This window comes from Tachypleus tridentatus, chromosome 6 (genome assembly GCF_004210375.1).
Source record: "Tachypleus tridentatus isolate NWPU-2018 chromosome 6, ASM421037v1, whole genome shotgun sequence".
Lineage (NCBI taxonomy): Eukaryota > Metazoa > Arthropoda > Merostomata > Xiphosura > Limulidae > Tachypleus > Tachypleus tridentatus.
The window spans coordinates 77,435,628-77,462,654 of NC_134830.1; the positions used below are offsets into that span (position 1 = coordinate 77,435,628).

General features: G+C 31.9%; 1 protein-coding gene across 3 annotated transcripts in view; it reads right to left on the minus strand.

The window, feature by feature from the left end:
• Positions 1–20,993, minus strand: part of LOC143252852 (growth hormone-inducible transmembrane protein-like) — a 73,227-nt gene extending 52,234 nt beyond the window's left edge. Inside the window, exons 1-4 of one of the 3 annotated variants that reach the window (XM_076505626.1) lie at positions 20,854–20,993; positions 14,626–14,890; positions 12,473–12,584; positions 6,900–7,041 (exon numbers count right to left, since the gene is read on the minus strand). In XM_076505626.1, the coding sequence (XP_076361741.1) occupies positions 6,900–7,041; positions 12,473–12,584; positions 14,626–14,863 (492 nt within the window). In that variant the 5' untranslated portion in view covers positions 14,864–14,890; positions 20,854–20,993. Of the gene's footprint in view, positions 1–6,899; positions 7,042–12,472; positions 12,585–14,625; positions 14,891–15,496; positions 15,602–20,853 lie in introns of those variants that run through there. The other 2 variants (XM_076505627.1, XM_076505628.1) reach the window with 2 other exon arrangements.
• Positions 20,994–27,027: the final 6,034 nt, after the last annotated feature.

The window sequence follows — 27,027 nt, forward strand, 5'->3', positions numbered from 1 at the left end:
AGAAACAGTAATTATCAAATAAGATCTCAATCCAAAATGATGAAGTGGTGTTACATCAAAAGAAACAGTAATTATCAAATAAGATCTCAATCCAAAATGATGAAGTGGTGTTACATCAAAAGAAACAGTAATTATCAAATAAGATCTCAATCCAAAATGATGAAGTGGTGTTACATCAAAAGAAACAGTAATTATCAAATAAGATCTCAATCCAAAATGATGAAGTGGTGTTACATCAAAAGAAACAGTAATTATCAAATAAGATCTCAATCCAAAATGATGAAGTGGTGTTACATCAAAAGAAACAGTAATTATCAAATAAGATCTCAATCCAAAATGATGAAGTGGTGAAACAGTAATTATCAAATAAGATCTCAATCCAAAATGATGAAGTGTTTACATCAAAAGAAACAGTAATTATCAAATAAGATCTCAATCCAAAATGATGAAGTAGTGTTACATCAAAAGAAACAGTAATTATCAAATAAGATCTCAATCCAAAATGATGAAGTGGTGTTACATCAAAAGAAACAGTAATTATCAAATAAGATCTCAATCCAAAATGATGAAGTGGTGTTACATCAAAAGAAACAGTAATTATCAAATAAGATCTCAATCCAAAATGATGAAGTAGTGTTACATCAAAAGAAACAGTAATTATCAAATAAGATCTCAATCCAAAATGATGAAGTGGTGTTACATCAAAAGAAACAGTAATTATCAAATAAGATCTCAATCCAAAATGATGAAGTGGTGTTACATCAAAAGAAACAGTAATTATCAAATAAGATCTCAATCCAAAATGATGAAGTGGTGTTACATCAAAAGAAACAGTAATTATCAAATAAGATCTCAATCCAAAATGATGAAGTGGTGTTACATCAAAAGAAACAGTAATTATCAAATAAGATCTCAATCCAAAATGATGAAGTAGTGTTACATCAAAAGAAACAGTAATTATCAAATAAGATCTCAATCCAAAATGATGAAGTGGTGTTACATCAAAAGAAACAGTAATTATCAAATAAGATCTCAATCCAAAATGATGAAGTGGTGTTACATCAAAAGAAACAGTAATTATCAAATAAGATCTCAATCCAAAATGATGAAGTGGTGTTACATCAAAAGAAACAGTAATTATCAAATAAGATCTCAATCCAAAATGATGAAGTGGTGTTACATCAAAAGAAACAGTAATTATCAAATAAGATCTCAATCCAAAATGATGAAGTGGTGTTACATCAAAAGAAACAGTAATTATCAAATAAGATCTCAATCCAAAATGATGAAGTGGTGTTACATCAAAAGAAACAGTAATTATCAAATAAGATCTCAATCCAAAATGATGAAGTAGTGTTACATCAAAAGAAACAGTAATTATCAAATAAGATCTCAATCCAAAATGATGAAGTAGTGTTACATCAAAAGAAACAGTAATTATCAAATAAGATCTCAATCCAAAATGATGAAGTAGTGTTACATCAAAAGAAACAGTAATTATCAAATAAGATCTCAATCCAAAATGATGAAGTGGTGTTACATCAAAAGAAACAGTAATTATCAAATAAGATCTCAATCCAAAATGATGAAGTGGTGTTACATCAAAAAAAACAGTAATTATCAAATAAGATCTCAATCCAAAATGATGAAGTGGTGTTACATCAAAAGAAACAGTAATTATCAAATAAGATCTCAATCCAAAATGATGAAGTAGTGTTACATCAAAAGAAACAGTAATTATCAAATAAGATCTCAATCCAAAATGATGAAGTAGTGTTACATCAAAAAGAAACAGTAATTATCAAATAAGATCTCAATCCAAAATGATGAAGTAGTGTTACATCAAAAAGAAACAGTAATTATCAAATAAGATCTCAATCCAAAATGATGAAGTAGTGTTACATCAAAAGAAACAGTAATTATCAAATAAGATCTCAATCCAAAATGATGAAGTAGTGTTACATCAAAAGAAACAGTAATTATCAAATAAGATCTCAATCCAAAATGATGAAGTGGTGTTACATCAAAAGAAACAGTAATTATCAAATAAGATCTCAATCCAAAATGATGAAGTGGTGTTACATCAAAAGAAACAGTAAACAGTAATTATCAAATAAGATCTCAATCCAAAATGATGAAGTGGTGTTACATCAAAAGAAACAGTAATTATCAAATAAGATCTCAATCCAAAATGATGAAGTGGTGTTACATCAAAAGAAACAGTAATTATCAAATAAGATCTCAATCCAAAATGATGAAGTGGTGTTACATCAAAAGAAACAGTAATTATCAAATAAGATCTCAATCCAAAATGATGAAGTGGTGTAATTACATCAAAAGAAACAGTAATTATCAAATAAGATCTCAATCCAAAATGATGAAGTGGTGTTACATCAAAAGAAACAGTAATTATCAAATAAGATCTCAATCCAAAATGATGAAGTAGTGTTACATCAAAAGAAACAGTAATTATCAAATAAGATCTCAATCCAAAATGATGAAGTGGTGTTACATCAAAAGAAACAGTAATTATCAAATAAGATCTCAATCCAAAATGATGAAGTAGTGTTACATCAAAAGAAGTAATTATCAAATAATCTCAATCCAAAATGATGAGTGGTGTTACATCAAAAGAAACAGTAATTATCAAATAAGAATCCAAAATGATGAAGTAGTTTACATCAAAAGAAACAGTAATTATCAAATAAGATCTCAATCCAAAATGATGAAGTGGTGTTACATCAAAAGAAACAGTAATTATCAAATAAGATCTCAATCCAAAATGATGAAGTGGTGTTACATCAAAAGAAACAGTAATTATCAAATAAGATCTCAATCCAAAATGATGAAGTAGTGTTACATCAAAAGAAACAGTAATTATCAAATAAGATCTCAATCCAAAATGATGAAGTAGTGTTACATCAAAAGAAACAGTAATTATCAAATAAGATCTCAATCCAAAATGATGAAGTGGTGTTACATCAAAAGAAACAGTAATTATCAAATAAGATCTCAATCCAAAATGATGAAGTGGTGTTACATCAAAAGAAACAGTAATTATCAAATAAGATCTCAATCCAAAATGATGAAGTGGTGTTACATCAAAAGAAACAGTAATTATCAAATAAGATCTCAATCCAAAATGATGAAGTAGTGTTACATCAAAAGAAACAGTAATTATCAAATAAGATCTCAATCCAAAATGATGAAGTAGTATCACATGAAAAGAAACAGTAATTATCAAATAAAATCTCAATCCAAAATGATGAAGTGGTGTTACATCAAAAGAAACAGTAATTATCAAATAAGATCTCAATCCAAAATGATGAAGTGGTGTTACATCAAAAGAAACAGTAATTATCAAATAAGATCTCAATCCAAAATGATGAAGTAGAGTTACATCAAAAGAAACAGTAATTATCAAATAAGATCTCAATCCAAAATGATGAAGTAGTGTTACATCAAAAGAAACAGTAATTATCAAATAAGATCTCAATCCAAAATGATGACGTATCACATCAAAAGAAACAGTAATTATCAAATAAGATCTCAATCCAAAATGATGAAGTGGTGTTACATCAAAAGAAACAGTAATTATCAAATAAGATCTCAATCCAAAATGATGAAGTGGTGTTACATCAAAAGAAACAGTAATTATCAAATAAGATCTCAATCCAAAATGATGAAGTGGTGTTACATCAAAAGAAACAGTAATTATCAAATAAGATCTCAATCCAAAATGATGAAGTGGTGTTACATCAAAAGAAACAGTAATTATCAAATAAGATCTCAATCCAAAATGATGAAGTGGTGTTACATCAAAAGAAACAGTAATTATCAAATAAGATCTCAATCCAAAATGATGAAGTGGTGTTACATCAAAAGAAACAGTAATTATCAAATAAGATCTCAATCCAAAATGATGAAGTGGTGTTACATCAAAAGAAACAGTAATTATCAAATAAGATCTCAATCCAAAATGATGAAGTAGTGTTACATCAAAAGAAACAGTAATTATCAAATAAGATCTCAATTCAAAATGATGAAGTAGTGTTATATCCAAAGAAACAGTAATTATCAAATAAGATCTCAATCCAAAATGATGAAGTAGTGTTACATCAAAAGAAACAGTAATTATCAAATAAGATCTCAATCCAAAATGATGAAGTATCACATCAAAAGAAACAGTAATTATCAAATAAGATCTCAATCCAAAATGATGAAGTAGTGTCACATCAAAAAAAACAGTAATTATCAAATAAGATCTCAATCCAAAATGATGAAGTGGTGTTACATCAAAAGAAACAGTAACTATCAAATAAGATCTCAATCCAAAATGATGAAGTGGTGTTACATCAAAAGAAACAGTAATTATCAAATAAGATCTCAATCCAAAATGATGAAGTGGTGTTACATCAAAAGAAACAGTAATTATCAAATAAGATCTCAATCCAAAATGATGAAGTGGTGTTACATCAAAAGAAACAGTAATTATCAACTGAGATCTCAATCCAAAATGATGAAGTAGTGTCACATCAAAAAAAAACAGTAATTATCAAATAAGATCTCAATCCAAAATGATGACGTATCACATCAAAAGAAAGAGTAATTATCAAATAAGATCTCAATCCAAAATGATGAAGTGGTGTTACATCAAAAGAAACAGTAATTATCAAATAAAATCTCAATCCAAAATGATGAAGTGGTGTTACATCAAAAGAAACAGTAATTATCAAATAAGATCTCAATCCAAAATGATGAGCGGTGTTACATCAAAAGGAACAGTAATTATCAAATAAGATCTCAATCCAAAAATATAAAGTGTTTAATAAGTGTTAGAAACAAATATACCAAATCAAACTATAAGAATATTCTATAACAATTAAGGGAATTATCAACTGGTACAATAACCTAAAGAAAATATACAATATCAGCTGTTAAAATAAAGTTAAAAAAGATGTCTTATAATAACCTTAAAAAGAAACTTTTATAATGATCTCAAAAAGTATATTAATTAAGTAATAAAATAATGGAGTAGCTTAATAAATAAATACTTGGATAGAATTTGCAGCCCCTAATTAACCTTTATTATTTTCCACATCATAATTTCTTACATCATAATTAAAAACACAACTGTAAATAAAAAATCATAAGCTTTTAATGAGGTTTTTCATTTTACATTACTTCATTGATGTTTCTAATCAAAAGATGAATGTTCAGGATTATAAAATGATTTTCACATGAGGGTTAAAAATAATTTTTTTTTAAAATTGCACTTTGAATCATGGCTTCACTAATATTCCTACCTTAAATTTTGTGATCACTTTGTTAATGATTCTCATGTGTAAACATTATTACTTATGTTATTGAACCTTATCTAACTTAAAAAGTTAGAGTTACTGCTATAATAATACACAATACTACTGCTATAAAAAGTAATAATAATACTGCTAAGAATACATGAAATAAAGTACTTAGCTTGGGTTGGTTTGTTTTTTTTTTGCTGTTGACTGTTAATGAATCTTAACCCTACATTTTTATGTTACTACACTAAAAGAAGTTTTACTTAAATATGCACCACAGAACAGATTATAATAGTACACAAAAATCAGACAATGTCCCTTTAATATTACAATTTAAGGAGCTTTCTGACTATAACAAGAGCCGTTAAAAATTCAGCTAATCTGGTATATCGTTTTCCCAAAGGAATAAAATTTGGACTGGAAGAGAAATATATAAACAAAACAACCTAATATAATACATCATTTGATAAATTAAAACCTTAACTTTTTGTTGGTTATAAATAATATAATACTGAATATCAGAGAAACTATTGACAATTTGTGAGAGAGAGAGTGTGGTAGGAGGGGTCTAACTGTATACTGTATGATTCTGTAACAAAATAAGATTAAAGGTGTGCTCTGCCTGAGTCATTACCACATTATAATGAATAATTTATGTTGAATTTTGTACTTCTTAAAGGGGTGGTAATAATTAAAAAAGAGGGGATGCCTAGAAAGAATGTTACAATTCTCATACCAGGAGGATATTCAAGAATTTGTTTTTAACATAGCTTTGTAAAACGTGTATTACCAAAAGTTGGATCATTAACTACATTTTATACCACATTCATCTGTAAACAATGATATGACTAGAGGTTCATTAAATGTAATTCATTAAAACATACACAAAAAAAGATGCCAACAGTGGTGAGAGTTAAAGTGCTGATATTATTCTGTGGTATCATTTGGATTCAAAGTTCTACTAAAAACAGCCACTCTGCATACTATATTACACTAACATCTTTTATAATGATTCATTAACACTGATAATTTGTATAACTTACTCACACAGTTACTACTGTAGACAGATGAAAAACCTGGATTTTGTGTGTGTGTGTGTGTGTGTGTGTGTATAATTGAGCTATAATGTGGGTATATAATAAAAATTATATTCTGGTACTTTACATAAATAAAATATATTTGTTATTTTAACTAGCATAGGATTTTATTGTAGTTTTATGCTTGTATTTATATTTTGTTATAAAATTCAATAAAAATACTTTAGAATTTACTTCAAAATTTATTTTAATATAATGTACACTTCAGCATGTATTTAACACCTAAGTATATTAAAAAAGCTAGGATGTTAAAGACGATTGTACATTCCACACTTTAGACGTTGGTATTTTGGTAACAAAATTTAAGGATTAACAAACTTTTATACAACAACAAAAGTATGTTGCATCTTCCAAAAGTGTAAAAATAACACTAACCACCTTTTAAAGTTCAGTTATTTTTAGCAAATTAGGAACTAACACATTATCTTTCAAACACAAAGTTTGTTTTACATATTATAGGTTTAGCTAAACATGATATTATACATTATATGTACTATACCAGCCACGAATTCTTCATCACCAAGTTCATTAGCATTGGTGTACGAAATACAGCTGCAGCGGAGGCTGCTGTCACGGCAATACTCCCTCCAAAATAAAAATATGTATCTTGAATTCTTTGTTTGATATACTGGGGCCACATTCTGTATAACAAAATGTATTTTAAGAGGTAATTATGATTTGAATAAAAGTATTCTTGAGTATTTATACACTTAAACACTATTAACATGAAACTACTAGAAGTTAAAATTATGTTATATGTAAATAACACAACATTCTAAAGAGGAAAAACATACAACTTTATTTTTTATTGTTACATTTCTCTGTCAAGAATAAAGCAAACACCTACTTAAAACCTTATTTCATTCTAATCGCATGCTTTTTTGTTTTATATATACAACACTATGTAACACAAATTTTGTTCCTGGATAGTATGTGTTATTTCTTAATTGCTTATGTTGTAAAAGTACAGAAAATGGTCATTATTCCCTTCAAACTTTGCTTTAGTGGCTTGGATAGTGAAATTTAGAAATGAATCTATTTTCTATACAAAACAAAATTTGCATGATTTCATTAACATAAGGTCTGAATAAAACATATGAATCAAGATTTACACGTATTTATTCTAAAGTTATACAAAAATGTTTAAAAGTAAGTAGTTTTGAGATTTGTGACTGTAATGTAAATCACTTTCACTTAACAGCCCCCAAATATAGTTTCCCATCATGTTTTTGTCATATGCTCCTTGGTAGCAGCAGTATATCTTGGTGGAAGTGCTCTCCTTGCTCCTCTGAGTAGGCTACCATGTTCTCCTTGGATTTATCATGACAGTCAAGGGTATGGACTTTCAGGGACATCCTGCAGCCCATTTTGCCATAGTTCTTCACCAGAGTATCAATCACTTCCACACAATTTTCAGGCTGGTGATTACCCAAGAAGCCCTGAACCATTACGACAAAGCTGCACCAAGCTTTTTTTCCCCTTCCTACTGAGCTTCTTGGGGAATTCTGTGCACTCCAGGATATTTTTTATTTGTGGTCCAACGAAGACACAAGCTTTAACCTTTGCCTCAGACAGCTTAGAGAAGTCTCAAAAAGTACTTGAAGGCTGCAGACTCCTTATCAAGAGCTGTGACAAATTGTTTCATAAGACCTGATTTTATGTGCAATGGTGGGAACAACACCTTCTAGAGGTCCACTAGTGGACCATACTTGACATTGTGCCTCCCCACAGAGAACTTGGATCATTGTGGTCTTACGTCCTATTGTAGTGTGCTGCAGTGTCCCTGCTGTCCCAAAGGACAAAGATAAGAGGGGAACTTGGTAAAGCCTGCTTGGAGGCTCATCAGGAATGCCACCATTTAAGTCTCCAATAACCTCCCAGCCATACTCATCATACTCCAAGGCTTCTAGCAAGGTCTTGACACTTGTATTCCTCTTTGAGGTGCACCAAATGAGCTATGGGGAGGAGACAGATACTTATTCCTGTTATGGAGCAGCACAGCTTTGAAGCTTCTGTATGAGCTATCAATGAAGAGGCACCACTCGTTCGAGTTACAGGCAATTCGAATTGTCTCTTACAGACCTTATAAATTTGAAATTTTCATTACCCAGCTCAAAAAAGCAAAGCTTGAAGAGAAAAATAGGTCTTCCATTTACTTCAGGCATAAACAATTGGGAGATAACACTTTCTGTCCAGGAACAAGAAAATAAAAATTGTTACATAGTGTAATTAGAGACATTAAAAAATTCTCAGTAGGTGGTTAACACTAGAATCAGAGTTTCATCAATACCTAGAGCAACTAGAATGATGTCAATAATTGAAATGAAAGACAAATTACTGGACAGAATGCAAAAGATACAGTTATCACACACAAATCTTCCACAAAGGGAACAGTTATCTAAAATACTGTTTTTACTGCATTTAGATACCTGGCATTGTTTTATTTTATACATTTCTCTAAATGCAACACTGGGTTCAGGCTGCTGTTTCACAGTTTTAAGGTGTATTTTTGTTGGAACTTTGAGGTTCTTTTCAAAATGAAATCCCTTCTATTTATATATTTTTCTGTGTATTCATTGTACACAAGAAAGAAAGTGATAGTTTTAAGGGCCACAACATTGTAAAATACATCAGCCCAGAAATGAGAACCAATTTTTACTAAGTACTAACATGCCATCTGGTCTGCAACATTCATTCTACAGTTTTTCTTCTCAGTAGTGTCAATGCCAACCAATGAGTGGTGAGAGCTGAGAATGTGAACATTTTCTATCAATTTGCACTTGTAAATAGTAACAAAGTAACTGTTCTCTGAATTGTACTGGTGTACAGCTGTGATTGGAAGTTTGGTGAAAGCTCTCTTTTTAATCTGTTCGCTATTACAGCTAGGCTGTTTTTGTTTTTTAAGTGGAACTCTTATTTTTGCCAATTCAATTGAGGTAAAAAAACCATCCATAGTCACTTCACACTGTCTGCCAGCCTCTTACAGCTAGGTGAGACTCAATGTATTTTAAGAGAATGTCTACTGCCAGCCAAAACTATTCCAAGTTTATATGGGTGGGTTGCCATGTATTAGGTTTAGCAACACAATGCTTCTACAGGAAACAACTGTTCATAAACAGTAATGTAGTAGACAATGCTGTTTTAAATAAAAGTAATTTCACATTGATTAAGCCAAGACAAATTTTCTGTTTAAATTGAAGTTCTTCCCATTAAGATGAAGTCAAAATGCAAAACTTTCCCAATTTCTCAAAATCGGTTTCTTCACGGTGTTTCTATATTCCCACTGCTCTCAAAGTAAATGTTCTTGCCATAATAGGCCCCACAAACATAAAGCAGTACAATAAATGCTTGAAATTCTTCCAGAGATATTTTTAAGGAAGCACCATTCTGTATTTCAGTGAAACATTAGATGTGGTGTAGCACTGTCATATCAATTAATAATTGTAAAGCACTGAGAAGAATATAAATGTTGTGCACAAGATGAAACCTACAGTTTCTCTCAAAACATTATGTTCTGTCCATCTTTCTGGGCTGCATAATTTATCAAACTGTTCCACAATTCCCCATCTCCTGTATGCCAATTTATGCTAGTAATACAGTTAAAGTCTGCTTTGGTTGGTCCAACAGAGCAAAGCTGCTAACCAAGCTGAAACATGTGCAGCAGAAGATGGCACTGCAGAGTACTGTCCAAGACTGCTGCTTATGCTAGGACATCTTCTAGGTCTGGTGAACCGTTTGTGGTAATAGCACTTTCACAAATCCAAGATCCATCACTTTCATGATTGGTCACATTCCCAACATCAAAATCACAAAGAGTTGAACTACTATCACTTGTTAAGCAAACACTTGTCCTCTCATTTACTACATATATACATACATGTGCACATACACACATTCATATTACAAGTGAAAACCATCAAACTGACAGTTATGTTAACCAGGTATCAGACATACTTAGAATAAGATTAACTGACAAGAGTTTGGTAAATATATCATACATACTTTACCACACTAACAGTTACAATATATTACCTAATGTAAATGAAACAACCAAGTTAATATGATTATAAACTGTTATATTTCAACTATCTCAAACTTAATTTATACTTTTAATAAATAAAAAGTAGTTCTATGTCAAGACATAACTTTTAGTAATTAATTACTTTGTCCAGGCCTCAAGAAATATTTTAAATCTAGGAACCAACCTACAAATCCAGGGGCCAGGTGTGCCTAACCTAACTTCACTATTAGTTATACTATGAATTGGGGCTACACTAGAGCCTTGATTATTCTAACACTTTTCTGTATTCCTTAATACTAACACTGAAAATGTCTATTTATTTAAGTTTTGCTTGAACAATAAAAGACTATATCTGATAAGATCAAATATTCTATCAACAACTTCAGGCTCACTCTTGAACAAGAAAAAACAGGTTACACCATGCATCAGAAACCAAAAAACCATAATCCATTGGTACAGAAAGTCCATTAAATGCTTAAACCAAAATATCTAAACACAACCTGCACAGAACTTTAGAAAAATAAAGCACATCTTAATAACATCACACTTACAAGTATTGTCAGCTTGGCTTGGAAAATACATAGTATATTTCTGTAGCAGAGGTTCCATACTTTTAATATTGTTATTATTCTAATATTTCACAAAATCACAATGAAAAAAAACATGGAATCAATGTTTCAGAAGTAAAATAAAATAAAAAAACAATAAGTTCCTGAAAAGGTCACTAAAGTTTAAGAAAATCTTTCAGATGTCTCATGTAATAATTTAGAAAGTGCCAATTATTCCCTGTGTGTGTTACCTGTATCAAAAAGGTAATACTTCTCATAAAGAGGTTTATGTAATAAGTCAGAGAAAGTGCCAATTATTCTCTATGTGTGTTACCTGTATCAAAAAGGTAATACTTCTCATAAAGAGGTTTATGTAATAAGTCAGAGAAAGTGAATTATTCTCTATGTGTGTTACCTGTATCAAAAAGGTAATACTTCTCATAAAGAGGTTTATGTAATAAGTCAGAGAAAGTGACAATTATTCCCTATGTGTGTTACTTGTATCAAAAAGGTAATACTTCTCATAAAGAGGTTTATGTAATAAGTCAGAGAAAGTGACAATTATTCCCTATGTGTGTTACCTGTATCAAAAAGGTAATACTTCTCATAAAGAGGTTTATGTAATAAGTCAGAGAAAGTGACAATTATTCCCTATGTGTGTTACCTGTATCAAAAAGGTAATACTTCTCATAAAGAGGTTTATGTAATAAGTCAGAGAAAGTGACAATTATTCCCTATGTGTGTTACCTGTATCAAAAAGGTAATACTTCTCATAAAGAGGTTTATGTAATAAGTCAGAGAAAGTGACAATTATTCCCTATGTGTGTTACTTGTATCAAAAAGGTAATACTTCTCATAAAGAGGTTTATGTAATAAGTCAGAGAAAGTGACAATTATTCTCTATGTGTGTTACCTGTATCAAAAAGGTAATACTTCTCATAAAGAGGTTTATGTAATAAATCAGAGAAAGTGACAATTATTCTCTGTGTGTGTTACCTGTATCAAAAAGGTAATACTTCTCATAAAGAGGTTTATGTAATAAGTCAGAGAAAGTGACAATTATTCTCTATGTGTGTTACCTGTATCAAAAAGGTAATACTTCTCATAAAGAGGTTTATGTAATAAGTCAGAGAAAGTGACAATTATTCTCTGTGTGTGTTACCTGTATCAAAAAGGTAATACTTCTCATAAAGAGGTTTATGTAATAAGTCAGAGAAAGTGACAATTATTCTCTATGTGTGTTACCTGTATCAAAAAGGTAATACTTCTCATAAAGAGGTTTATGTAATAAGTCAGAGAAAGTGACAATTATTCTCTGTGTGTGTTACCTGTATCAAAAAGGTAATACTTCTCATAAAGAGGTTTATGTAATAAGTCAGAAAGAAAAAGAATTTTCTTTGCAAACTAAAAAAAAAAAAAAAAAGTTTCGCAAAATTGTAGTAGATGCAGAATAATTATATTTGGGAAAAAGAGTCAAACATAATGAAAATCACTGTGGCTTACATTGAATTTTCTAGTGCTCCAGGTTGGTTTGAAAGACCCAGACCATAGTAGCATAAGGCTCCTAGTCCCATTACTGAAGCTCCTGCAAGTGCACCTTTTCCAAGACTAAAGGCTGCAAGGTAAGTAATGCATGGACATATATTCAAATACTAGAAACTAATGACACAAAACTAAGAATGTGCACAACTGAAAGCTAAGGTAAATAACTCATGGACATATATTCAAATACTAGAAACTAATGACACAAAACTAAGAATGTGCACAACTGAAAGCTAAGGTAAATAACTCATGGACATATATTCAAAATACTAGAAACTATGACACAAAACTAAGAATGTGCACAACTGAAAGCTAAGGTAAATAACTCATGGACATATATTCAAATACTAGAAACTAATGACACAAAACTAAGAATGTGCACAACTGAAAGCTAAGGTAAATAACTCATGGACATATATTCAAAATACTAGAAACTAATGACACAAAACTAAGAATGTGCACAACTGAAAGCTAAGGTAAATAACTCATGGACATATATTCAAAATACTAGAAACTAATGACACAAAACTAAGAATGTGCACAACTGAAAGCTAAGGTAAATAACTCATGGACATATATTCAAAATACTAGAAACTAATGACACATAACTAAGAATGTGCACAACTGAAAGCTAAGGTAATTAACTCATGGATATTAGTGGAATTAAATGTTTACATCCAAATGAAGCTAAATAAATAAACAGAAATAATTCTGAAAATGTTATAGACACCATTTATCCAACAAAATTAGAAACTGAAAATACTTCAATTTCTAATAAAATATGCATTATTTAGAACTTAAAATAATCGATAAAAAGGATGTCAATATAAAAATTTTTGATTTTCCAATTTATGGTTTACTCTCCTTATATAGTAATGTGCCATACACATCTATTTTAAACATCATAACTTCAGTTATTCATATATTGCAGAATTTGTAATCAATTATAATATTTTATTAACAAATGTTGATATACTGATGCAAAAATTAATAGTTACTAGATTTAATAAGATAAACTTTAGATAAAATTATTATTACTATTCCGTAATAAATTAGACTAAAAATGACTCGGTTAAAAATAAGGTCATCTACGAACTTGGCACTATTTTATGTGGATGTACACCTTAAGCATACATTAACTATCACTTTACTGATGTCATGTTAATTTGTACCTCTAGCATATTGGGGGCAGGAATGCTAAGTTCAAGAGATTTTATCTTACTTATCCCTCCATATGGTAATACTTTATTTTCATTTTTTTTTTTTTATGTTTACCTTTTTCTAACTTGAGAGAGCAGTCTCCTTTCCACAACTGTGGGCTTGAGCACTCACATCTTGCTCCCCTAATTTTCTTATGCAAGACTAATGAATTGGAGGTTAAGTGGCTCCTCCTTCCACAGTAACCTCCAAAAGCGAGGATACATTTTATAATTCCATGTTGTAGCTTCTACCCTAGGATCCGTTTACAAATATGCAGCATATTTTGTTTCATGTTAATGAGTTTTGCTTATGGCTTTAAAATTTATGATTATAGTGTGCATGTGTGTACGTCAATCTTTACCTGCTTCACTACAGATATCTAAGCAGCACACAGAAACAAAACATTACTGATGGAAACACTAAAGTATATGTATCAAAAACAATACCAAACAGTAAATACATATCTGAGAGCTTTTTCATCTGAAGTTCCTAATATATTAGCACTAATGTATAAAACTGTATAGATACCCAAGAAATGTTTGTATACATTATTATCTGCAAAACCAAACAGTTAATCTCATATGCCTCATGAATGACATATATAAAACACACAAGTGATGCAATTTTTTTTATCCACCAAATTAACTGCAAAAACACAAATAATTCACATCATGCAAATTAAAAATATTAAATCTTGTGATAACTCGTACATATGTCACATACAACTATAGTTAAATTACTCACATTTTACAAAAAAGGTCAAATACATGTTTTTTACAGTTTGTTTTGGGGGTTTGGAACAGGATAGAATTTGTTACAAGCATCAGTTAAATGTACAAAGGAAATGTTCTCTCCTTGCCTGAAGGAAGGAATGAGTTAACCACACTTCCTCCATATTAAACTGTCTTTGATACCTGACTCTCCAGCAGGTGCCATAATAATTTCACGTAGATTCTTTCTTCGAGCTGTTCGCACATCTGCTGTTGCCCTTTTGAATGCTGTTCTTGCATTATTTGCAAAGTATTGAGTCCTTCCAGCCAATGAGGGAGAAGTTCCACATATCAAAAGAAACTTAGAAGTATTGAAGTGCTGAAAAGAAACCTTAGATATGGTCTTAACCACAGGAATGTGGCAAAACTTCAGGGTAAACATTTCTTATCTGGCCTTCAACTGTACCTGCTAGAAAATATCAAAATACATTAAAAACAACTGACCACATAATAATAAATAATAATAATATGAAATAAAGGCTACATTAAAAACAAATAGCATTATAACCTTAACTAAGTTTGCACTGAAGTACATACAAAAATTTGAGCATTTTCTGTATACAGACTTTGCTAATAACTGATAAACTGCAGCTACATTAACAATATTGCTTCACGTGAAAGCCAAGTAGCTATTTTTGGGCAAGATCTTGCTAACATGCTTATTTGCTCTAAAGCAATTTTAATATAATAATTATTTGAAAAATTCTGAAACATTTTAAACAAATCCAATAATAATTTTAAATCACTAACTTTTGTATAGCATACTGAATCTCCACATTAACTACTTGCATAATATGACTACAAATATTAAAAGTATTGATATTATATGGGATGAATCCAGTGAGATCAACACCATGATGAATAACAGACACAGTTAATGTAACGCTACCATTAAAACAAAAAAATAAGAACTCTGCTTTTGACTAAACAAAGCACTTTTATAAATAACTTCAGAGAATAAGATACCAGAATTAATATCAATTTGTAAATTACAACAACCCTAGTCAAAAATTACTTTACTCATTCATTAGCATTCTTTTCTGCTGCATATTGTCTTTGAAACCTCTAATAACTAAGTGGAAGCACCATGACATATCACTTTGATGTATCAAAGCTAAAGCCGATATTCATTTCTCAGAAATTCCTGTTAAACTGCACATACAGTATTTCCCCACTTTGTCATGCATGTATCACACACACTTTTGTAATATCCTATTAATGAAACTTGGAATGCACCTGGAGCCTAAACAACTAGACTATGTACGTAATGTACAAGCACTGCACATTCAGCATTAAGTTAGTTACAAACTCTCACTAGAGGTTAGTCCCCAAGACTGGCCACAATCATTTTTACTTGTATATAGTTTTAACACTAGCTTTTAATACAGTATATGAATCTTCACAAATGTCAGGTTTTTAGTACACATTGCAAGTCATTTGTGAATAAAGTCAGGTTTTTCAGGGATTTTACTGAGGATTTTTTTTTAAATCAGTCACAGTGTAAAAAGGGTTTTCATGTTGAGATTAAGTTTAAAAATACTTTTGTCTCAACTGCCATTCACATAACCTCTAGAACCTCCTAAATATATTTAGAATACTTTATCATCATCTTCTGTACACAATTTATAAAATACAGTAAAGCCTGTTTGAGCCACAAACTGCATAGGGCAAAAATATCAAAATTTTGCATCATTATTTTAAGATTTCTCTTATAAATAGCCCTCTATACAACAGAACCTGCATAACAAGGACGGAAAACTATCTTTCCCCTACCTCATCTATCAACAAGTACAATCAGAACTTGAGTAAGGTGGAAAAAATGTTTTTGATTAAATATTAATTTTTTATTTAATTAATAATTTGTTTAAATATTAATAAATTTTCGGGCATTTCGTTACAGTAAGTATTGGTTAAAGATTAAGATAAAGTATTTGAAAGAACGACTGACTGTACTTTTGGTCGCACTTGCTAATGGAAAAAACTAGAGAAACCATACATGTGGTTTGTTTTGAATTTCATACAAAGCTACGTGAGAGCTATCTGTGCTAGCTGCTAAATTAGGGACAGCTGCCTTCCCTCTAGTCATCACCACCCACCACCAACTCTTGGGCAACTCTTTTACCAACAAATAGTGGAATTGACTGTCACAGTTTAATGCCCCCACAGCTGAAAGGGCAAGCATGTTTGGTGTGACAGGGATTCAAACCCACAACCCTCGGTTTACGAGTCAAATGTCTTAACCACCTGACCATATTGGGCCAAAACCACATGTAAAAGTGAAAATCCTCACCGTTCCAAATATATAAGGAAGAATATACTTCCTGAGGAACAGAAAGCAAATAAAGTGTGGATGACAAGGGCTATAATCGATAATTTTTTTAACAAATTAAACAAAAGGATGGAACAAGAAAATAGGAATATTCTACTTTTCTTAGATAATGCAACTTGTCACCCAAAAGTTCAACTTTCAAATGTTTGTTTAGTCTTTATCACCATGTACATCATCAGTTCTACAGCCACTAGATAATGAAATTATAGTGTATATAATTGAAATACAGAAAATTGATGCTTCAGCATATTATTGCAAACATGAACAACTGCAAGAGAGCATCTGAAGTTACCATGAAAATTGACGTTATATTCAATTGTATTTTTAAGTCACTCAATTAAATGTGTAATAAGGTGCTTTTAAAACTGTGGATTTATTCTTGATAATGGCAGAGATTGTGGAGAAGTTATTTGTTATGACAATTCTAGTGAAATCCAAACTGAGAAGATTGATGCAGATGATTCTGTAAACAAAGTTTTGTGAACGATGACAAGAATGTTTTAACAGAAACTGATGAAATTGATTTTAAAAAATCTATAATAGAATTGCAAGATGGTAACAGTGTGAGAGATTCAGAAGATGAACAAATTGGAAAAGATAGTGATGAAATAGAAACTCCTACTTCATCACAAGTGTTACATTATATTAACACTATCAAATTGTATGCAAAAATGAAGTGGAAAACGAACTTCATGAAAAGGCTGGAGAATTGGCGTTCTCTTAACTGCATGAGAAAGCCCATTAAAAAAACAAAACAGTTGAAATTGGACACTTTCTTCAAATAAATTTAAGATTTTGTGTACTTATGTACACTTTGAATGTCTATCTTTGTTCTTATTCTAATAAATATAGCATAAACAGTATAATAACTTTATCCACAAACATCTTACTTCTTTTGAGTCAAGCAAGTATAACATTCTACATTATAAATCTTTGTATTATTTTTTTATCTTTTGTTTCAAGTAGAATATTAAACTTTCTCATCAAAGTTACATTTAAATTATCAGCTGAGTTCAACAAGTTTAAGAGAGAATAACCTGGTATTTAGAATTACTATAACTCAAATGTTTAAACTATGTATGCCTAACGGTGTTCTTTGATAGATTGTTCAGGCAGAGTATTTATTCATGAAGAAACCCTGTAAAATGGATGGCAACTGCCTGTTGTAGAGTAAGACGTTTCAAAAGGCAGCAGCTGCCATCCATTCTACAAAGTTTCATCACGAATGCCTAAAATTACCTAAAACAACATTTAAAATTAAAATTTTTATTGCAACTACTAAAACACCAGAAAATAATCTAGTTGGCTACAATGAATCAGAGCTTCATATTTAAAAAATTAGGACTTAAAATTAAAAAAAATGCAAAGAGTGAAAATGAACAACCTAAAAAACTTTTATACTTGCAAGAAAACCAACTTTGGTTTGCAGTGAAAATAAACTTTCGAAAATGAATTAACAACAGAAAAAATTTCATAAAGTCCACAAATTACCCTTCTATTGGTTATCGCCTACATTATTAACAAATAAACATAAATAAACAAACAATTTAGGAACTTCTTTGGTGGATTTAATAAGTTTATTAGAAACTCAGAAAATTAAAAAGGTGAAGGTTTTTGCCTTACATTATTAATATCTAAGGTTTGCATTCCTAATTGTGGACATTGTCAATTCCATAGATAAGAAGAAAGAATAAAAATGGAGAAACCAGAGCAGAGAAGCAATACAAAACAAAGAAAAAAAACTAATAATTTAAATACTTCCTTTTAAAATTAATAAAAAAACATTTTAAATTATCTTTTAAAACTACTTCTTGATGTTAAATTTACTAAATATATATTTAAAATAAAATTGTTTAATTAAATACTCAATTTAACTCTACACTCACACATTAAAGGATAAAAACAAAAGGTTTTCTACAGCAATGAGCACAGAAATCCACAATCTATGAAGTCAAATAAGTAAACATTTCAAATCACTACTTCCATCAACTTTACTCCATGTATTGCATTCCTTTTGTCGCTATTATTACAGAGAAAAAAAACAAAACACATAGGTAACAAACTTCCCATTTGTTTGAATATTTTGTCAACATCTTTACCAGGTGTTTCTTTGGTACAACCAGATGAACAATAAGTGTTTGGCAATTTGGTACAAAACATAGAAAGCCAACATTCAGACCTGATTGGAGGGGGCTACAGTCCAAGGAAAATATGGGATGAAGAATAATGTATTCTCACTTTCATAATATACTTAAGGAAATATTGCAATACTGTGAGAAATCACTTTCCCTCAAAACACACCTTTTTTTACAAACAATGTCATTTTAACACATTTGACTTCTGCCCATTAGAAAAATTCTTCATAAGCCCATGAATGTACCATGAATTTATGAAGACTTCACAAAAAGGGGCTGGTGTGACATAACTGTTCCCAGAGCCTGACCTGCCTCTCAATGACCCTGCCAATTCAACATTAAACAAAACAGAAGTTTAACCCACATCACAGATACCTTTATATCATAAAGAAGGTTGTACACTAGCATTACTTTCTGTTAAGGCTGGCATCTTTACGTGTGTGTGCATGCATTACATACACAGTAATAACTGAATAGTTCTATAGCTACCAAATATATTAACTGTAAATAGGCATGTTGTTTAAACATATCAGCACTATAAAAGAACAATGATAAAATTAACATAAATCAAGAACATTACAAAATGGCTAAATTAAAATTACCTTTTCCATTGCGAGTCCACGAGAATGAATAATTAGGCACTATTAAGGTTAGAGTTTTTAAATTAGTTTAATTTTGTAATTATTTAATAAAAGGATAGAGGTTTGGAGTCTTGTAGAAATATAGTGCAGTCTATTTCTACTATGAGAAGGTTTTTCATACATTCCATAAAAGGATAGGTTGGGAGTTTTACATTTTAGGAATATAGGGTGGCTTATTTCAATTTGTAATGTTGTATCTAAAACACTAAAAGTAACCAGCTTCTCATGACATGCTGCAGATAACAAAAATAAATTAAATTAAAACTTTGAGATTCAAAAGGTTTAGTTACTGACTAGTTTGACATCAGCATGTGGAGCTTGTTATATCTGGGTACTAATGACATAGACATTACCCATTATGAATTTTAATAATGACACCAAAGTCTAGTAATGGAAAAATTAATTTCAAGTTTCTATATAATATTTTTGACTTAAATATACAACAAATAAATGTCCACATGTATGAAATTCTACTGCTGCATAACACACCTTACATCTTCATGGGGTTGTACAGAAAAATTCTTACTTTGAACTTCATAACAAGATAATGCAAAATAACATTGAGTAACAAATCTTTCTTGTTGAAGGCAATCCCTTAAGAACCAAGTTTAAGATTTTGTCCAAATAATGTCTTCTGGAAGCATAACTTATCAACATTTAATTCACTGATGAAATATAAAATAGTATTATGAAATCCTAAATGTGTTCAGTATAACAATTATTGTTAAGCTCAAGTCATAACAATTATTTTTCATCTCTATATTAAAAGCCTATTTTACTTTACTTGCAGAGTATGTTATTTGCACTTATTTTAGATGTCAGATCAGTGTGGAAACACAAGTTCAGGTTCTAGATACTACTTTTTAGTTTCTTGATTTACCCAATTCAAAATCTGAGCTCTTAATTCATCCTACTTACTGTGGTGTTTCAAATTATCTAATATTAGAAATCACTCATTTGCTTCGTGTATTAACACTTGAAAACTGAATAATTTCCATATTAGAAATATAGTCACAATCTCAAGACACTTATAATAATTTATACATTTAAGGTTAAATACAGTAGCATCTACAGTCAGACATTAAGTGTCAACTTGTACGTCCAATAAAAATGCAAATGACAAACTTACTTACTATTAATATTGTTATTACATTATTATTACTATTTACTTGTTGGCATACTGACATAGTTAAAACTTACAGCTTTGTTCTTAACCGCAGGATTTTAGATTAACTTACTAATACAGTATAACAAAATTACAACTTACCAACACTCTACTTTATTTCTTTCACAACTTCTTACACTAGTTTAAACTGTTTAAAGAATATTAATGTATATTACTCAAAATTGAATGACGCAACAATTTCGAGCAAGTTCTTCTAATATTTTGCTCGCCACCTACAGAGTCCAAGACTTTTTAGACGATTTTACTTAAAATCATATATTTTATATTTCTAAACACATACATATATTTCTAAACACATAGAATATTTTGCACCAAATATATATTTTAATTCATATAAATATTTTCTCTGAAGATGTTCTTCAAGAAACCTATTAACAATATTATATTAACACTACAATTTACAATTTGGTTAGATTTTGTCGATGACCTATAGTGCGCGCTGCCGTATCCTAAATGTACAGGTCGCCACTTCCAACCAGACTAATCCCTTTGTAGAGGACCAGACATGGCCAGGTGGGTTAAGGCATGCGACTCGTAATCTGAGGGTCGCGGGTTCGCTTCCCCGTCGCACCAAACATGCTCGCCTTTTCAGCAGTGGGGACGTTATTATGTGACGGTCAATCCCACTATTCGTTGATAAAAGAGTAGCCCAAGAGTTGGCGGTGGATGGTGATGACTAGCTGCCTTCCCTCTTTGTAGAGATTGCAACCGCACTCCTTAATTTTTTTTTTCTTTCTTTAATATTTCTATGTTATTCTTGGATGAAACAAGTTTCCCAACAAGTATCAGCTCATAGTAGTACTACTTTCGATCAAGAAATGAGAGGAAAGGTTCATTAGTTTGATAATTTGAATGCTGCGCGATAAATAAACATATTGGACAAAGAAAACAGTCTTTATTCACATATAACGAAAAAGCACTGTTTATACCAGAGTGGGCAAGTGGACGATCACCTCTACTGATTAGCGAATAGTTATTCAGCTCTCTGCCCTTTAGACCCCCAGTGGCACAGCGGTATGTCTGCGGACTTACAACGCTATAATCCAGGTTTCGATACCCGTGGTGGGCAGAGCACACACAGCCCATCGTATAGTTCTGTGTTTAATTACAAACAACCATTATCTCCCTTAAGATGTATATCTCATGATGAAAACCCAGTAGAACAGAACAAAGATAAGGTGCTCGAATTCGTTGCTTTCCAAGCTATTGAGTGATAAAGTCCAACACAGTATACAGATTTACAAATCTAAAATTAGTGGTTTGATTTCCCTCAGTGGACTCAGCAGATAGCCCAATGTGTATGTGGCTTTGCTATAACAAAAACATACACACTGTATAGGGGTGAAATGGCATTACTACTATTTACTTTCCTAGTCACCGAGTATCGTTGTAAGCATAACGTATACGTTATATTGAGGAGTTATTGCTCCTTCTTCATACTTAAAGAAATTCACCAAAACAATAAAATTACTAAATAAATATTTCAGTATTTGATACCAAGACTAAATTTTCCCACTAGATTTTATCTCTTATAAAAATACACAAATCAAGCAATCCTGCCCGATGGTTCCAAAAAAAAAAAAAAAAAATCAAGCCTGGCATGGCCAAGCGTGTAAGGCGTGCGACTCGTAATCCGAGGGTCGTGGGTTCGCGCCTGAGTCGCGCTAAACATGCTCGCCCTCCCAGCCGTGAGGGCGTATAATGTGACGGTCAATCCCACTATTCGTTGGTAAAAGAGTAGCCCAAGAGTTGGCGGTGGGTGGTGATGACTAGCTGCCTTCCCTCTAGTCTTACACTGCAAAATTAGGGACGGCTAGCACAGATAGCCCTCGAGTAGCTTTGTGTGAAATTCCAAAACAACAACGGTTCTAAAATTAATTCCATGTTAACAATATATAAAATGTTAACAAGAACATCTTTTAAATTTGAAACATCAGTCTGGAGTAATGTTAATGTAAATGATATGCGAAGTGCGCAGGTCATGCAAACTCGATGTACAGGATGCCCCAGAAACATGTATACTCACTTTGAATTATTATAACTCGCTCAAACTTTCTTTTTTTACAGATGCAACTGATTTGAAGTAATGGAAGAAGCAAGACCATTCTTTAAGAAAAGAAAATTTATCTTAAAGTGGTTCTGGAAGTGCGAGAACGTAGCTGAAATGCAAAGACGGTTTAAAAGGGAGTTTCAAACATATCCACCATCGTGACTCACCATTACTCGCATCAGAAATAAGTTTGAAACAAATGGAACTGTTCAAGACGTCCATAAAGGGCGTTCTGGAAGACCGCGGTGATCCACCAGTCCCACACGAGAAGCAGAGCTGTTGGAAAGTCTCCACCACTCTCCAAGAAAATCTGTTCAGCAAACAGCCCGTGAGACAGGAATCCGAAAATCGAGCGTCCATCGCATATTGAAGTGCGTTCATTGGAAAAGTTTTATTTCGGCATTAGTCCACGCCTTCAATGAAAATGATCCTGACTGGAGAGTTGAATTTTGTGAGTGGTACCTGGCAAAATCTGCAGAGGATGCACAGTTTCCAAACAAGATTATCTGGAGCGATGTGGCCACATTTAAGTTAAATTGCTCAGTTATTCACCACAATTGCACCTACTGGACACCTAAGAACCCGCATGTTACGGCTGAACACCACGTAAACTTACCAGGGGGTTACAGTGTGGTGTGGATTATCAGCGTTGGGCGTAATTGGACCATTCTTTTTCGAAAACACAGTCATTGGTCTTGTTTATCTGAACTTGCTGCAAGTTGCTGCATTCGAGAGCAATTTGGAGATGAGGGGTTTTATTTCCAGCAAGGTGGAGCACCTTCCCACTACCATCATAATGTGAGGGTCTATCTTGATGAAAATTTGCCGAACAGATGGATTGGGAGAAGAGGTAGTGGTGAATTTCCCCCAGGTTCACCAGACCTCACACCTCTGGACTTTTTCTTATGGGGATACGTCAAAGATAAGGTTTATAGCAAAAAACAGCAACAATCAATGAGCTGATAGCATCAAATTGAAAGAGAATACACCCAAATACCAAATTAAATAACTTGTAGTTTACAATTCCATCTGTTCGCATCATCAGTTCGAACACCTGCGATAACTCAAAAGATTCTACACTTGTCGTCTTAAGCTGGTATTATAAAACCTAGATATATCTTAATAAACATTGTATTTATAATCATTCAAGGTGTGTATACATTTTGGGACACACTATATATCAGGTAGACTACAATTGTTTTATATAGACACCTGTTTCAGTTTTACATAATGCAGTGTCAATGCCGACGTTAATAAAATCCGCGACTTATGGACTGTGAGTGGAGTATCTAACTGTTATGCTATGTTAGACCTCAAAATAGGAAGAAAAGTCACTAAAAACAAACTACAAAGTTGAAATAGTCTGTTCCCTGATTTCCATTAGGGTGACTGTGTTGGAACCTGGAGGCTCTAGATAGAAAATACATATTGTCAGAAATCTTACTTCTATCGACACGAACGAAAAGGACTGGTTATAAGTTGCATGTAGTGGAATAATTATCGAGGCTGTTCATTAAACTGTTATGCCAAACAGAATAAACGTTTTAAGAAACTTAATTTTAAAATCTTGAAAAGGAGTTACAGTACGTTTCGAACTTCACGCACAGCTACACGAGGGCTATCTGCGCTAGCCGTCTCTAATTTAGCAGCGTAAGACTAGAGGGAAGGCAGCTAGTCATCACCACCCACCACCAACAATTTCCTGTTGTTCTATCGCTTTCACTGCTAAAAATATAATTTGATGGATCTATATTATCAATACCCTTAATAATCTTAAAAACTTTAATAAAGTTCCTTCTTATCCTTCTCTCCAGATAAAACAAGTTTAGAGATTTTAGTGGTTCGTCTCTGAACCTTCTCCAACAATTCAACGTTTTTCTTGAGGAAGGGAGCCAAAAACTGTACAAATAATTTTAAATGATGACTTACATACAGGAGAACAATTATCTTGTATTCAATATTTCTATAGATGTTGCCCAAAATCCTCTTATCCCCATGGCTAGCAAGTACACTGTGCAGATGACTTGAATGATTTTTCAGTTACAACATCAAGATCTCTTTGATCAAAATTTCCCGTTTAATGTGTAACAATAATATGAATTGTGAAAACCTAATGTATCACCTTACATTTCGTATACTTGAACATCAAACTGAATACAAGAACAACTGTTTCCCCCTATTCCTGCACAAATAGACAGCCATTCAGTGATGGCATGTTTTGTCCAGAAAAACTTGTAGAATCGTTGCTTACGCCGAATTGTTTACCAAATGAAGTCATATTTGATAACAGGCTAGAAATCCAAATTTGGAACAGGGAAAACTTTGGTGTCAACAAACCCATTATTTGAAACTACGAAATGGCCAGAAATCCAGAACAACTGTAAGTATAGACGTTGAAGAGAAATGGTCCAGTTTGTTTTTCCTTCTGAATATCTTAGATAATACTGGGTAATTACTAATGTTGAGAGATCTCAGAGTCTTCAAAATCTAAGCAAATCAGAATAGATAGTACTGTTTAGTTTCTGTATGATCAATAGTTACAGAACCATGACAATGCATGACTGGATTTACATAATAATTTATTTTGAGCTATTTGTAGAAACTGAAAATATATATTAAAAATGCACGTTAACTCTGTAATTGTGGCAGTATTGCAAGTGTTAAGCCCTTTCAAACTTTATTGCCAATGCAGGTAACTAAACTTAGCATGAAAATAATTATAATTTTGATGTTTATATTATTTAATTCTTGAATTATTAGTTAAAAGCTCCTCAGTGACACAGCTGCGTGTATGTGGAAGAAGCTGAGTTTTGATACATATGGTGGGCAAAGCACAGGTAACCCTTTGTGTATTTTTGTGTTTAATAACAAATAATTAAAAAGACAAATTCTCTATTTCCATTTCTCTGAGGCATGCGATGTATCAAAGTTCCAATTTTGCCCCTTCAGAATTTTATAACTCAAGAAATAGACTGCTGTAATATTCAATAAAACAGAAAATCTAAATATAATTACAGACTGTACACTTCTAATGTAAATGTTTATAATAAATAGCAAGTCATTATTTTTTAGTACTGAAAATGTATTTCCAATAACTACTTCCCTCCTCTCACATGATTTACTATTCTCATCCAATGCTGCTTTCTAGATGCATTTTTACTTCACACATGCCACAAACCTCCTATTGTAATTGAACAATCGCTACTTGTCTTTCAAGTAAATCATCATGAATCAAATATCTCACAGTTCAGTTGGTGGAGAAATACCACATAAATTAGGCAGGGGGGCTGGTGAGAGGAGATGACAAAATTAAACCCACAAGTGTCTAAAAGATACTCTTAGAAATGAGAGAGAAGATCCCAAGATCTACTGAACCATGTATACTTTTCACATATCCTTAAAATGTTTACTAGATAAGGACAGAAAAAGAGAGAGGAGAACATTAAAGTTGGAGAACTGTGTCAGGGTAGTAAACTTAACCATGAAAATATATATATTACTTAATCCTACAAAATATAAATAGACCATTGGATTTGTTCCTAGGTATAGAGCAGCTAGAGTGCAATGGAGAGTAGTTGATAAGACTTTAGTCTTTAAGTCGATTTTAGATGTCAGCAGACCAAGAAAAAAGGACATAGAATTTTGTAACCACACTTGAGCTGACCAATAAGAAGTGATCAAAAGTAGTAGTATAGATGAGAGAGATCAGCTGATGAAGTAATCATATAGGAGGATAAACATAAAGTAATTCTGTGGGATCAATTCTGGCCAAAAGCATCCACAGCCAGACCCTGAAGATGAATTACTGGGGACCAAAAGAGCAATTACTTGTGACTGAGGTATGTGGCAGATGCATCTATATGAGGGAAAACCCAACTGACTGCAAAGCTACCAGGAAACAAGGAGATCTAAAGACATTCCATCAGATATATTTGATTGGGGTGGGAAAGATTATTTGCCAAGAGATTGAAAGCACCTAAGTGTGATATGCAATAAGATCCAATATTTGAAAATGGAGATCTCAACCAAGTGTCCCTGTTGTTGATTTATGTATGCTATAATGGTCAAACTGTCAGAACAAATCATCACCAGACAATGTCTAGAAAGAGGAAGTAGTGGTTCAAAGATCAACAAACCATAAGAAGCTCAAGGGCACTGATATGCAAAGACTTTTCATTTACAGATCAATGACCTGAAACCCTCTG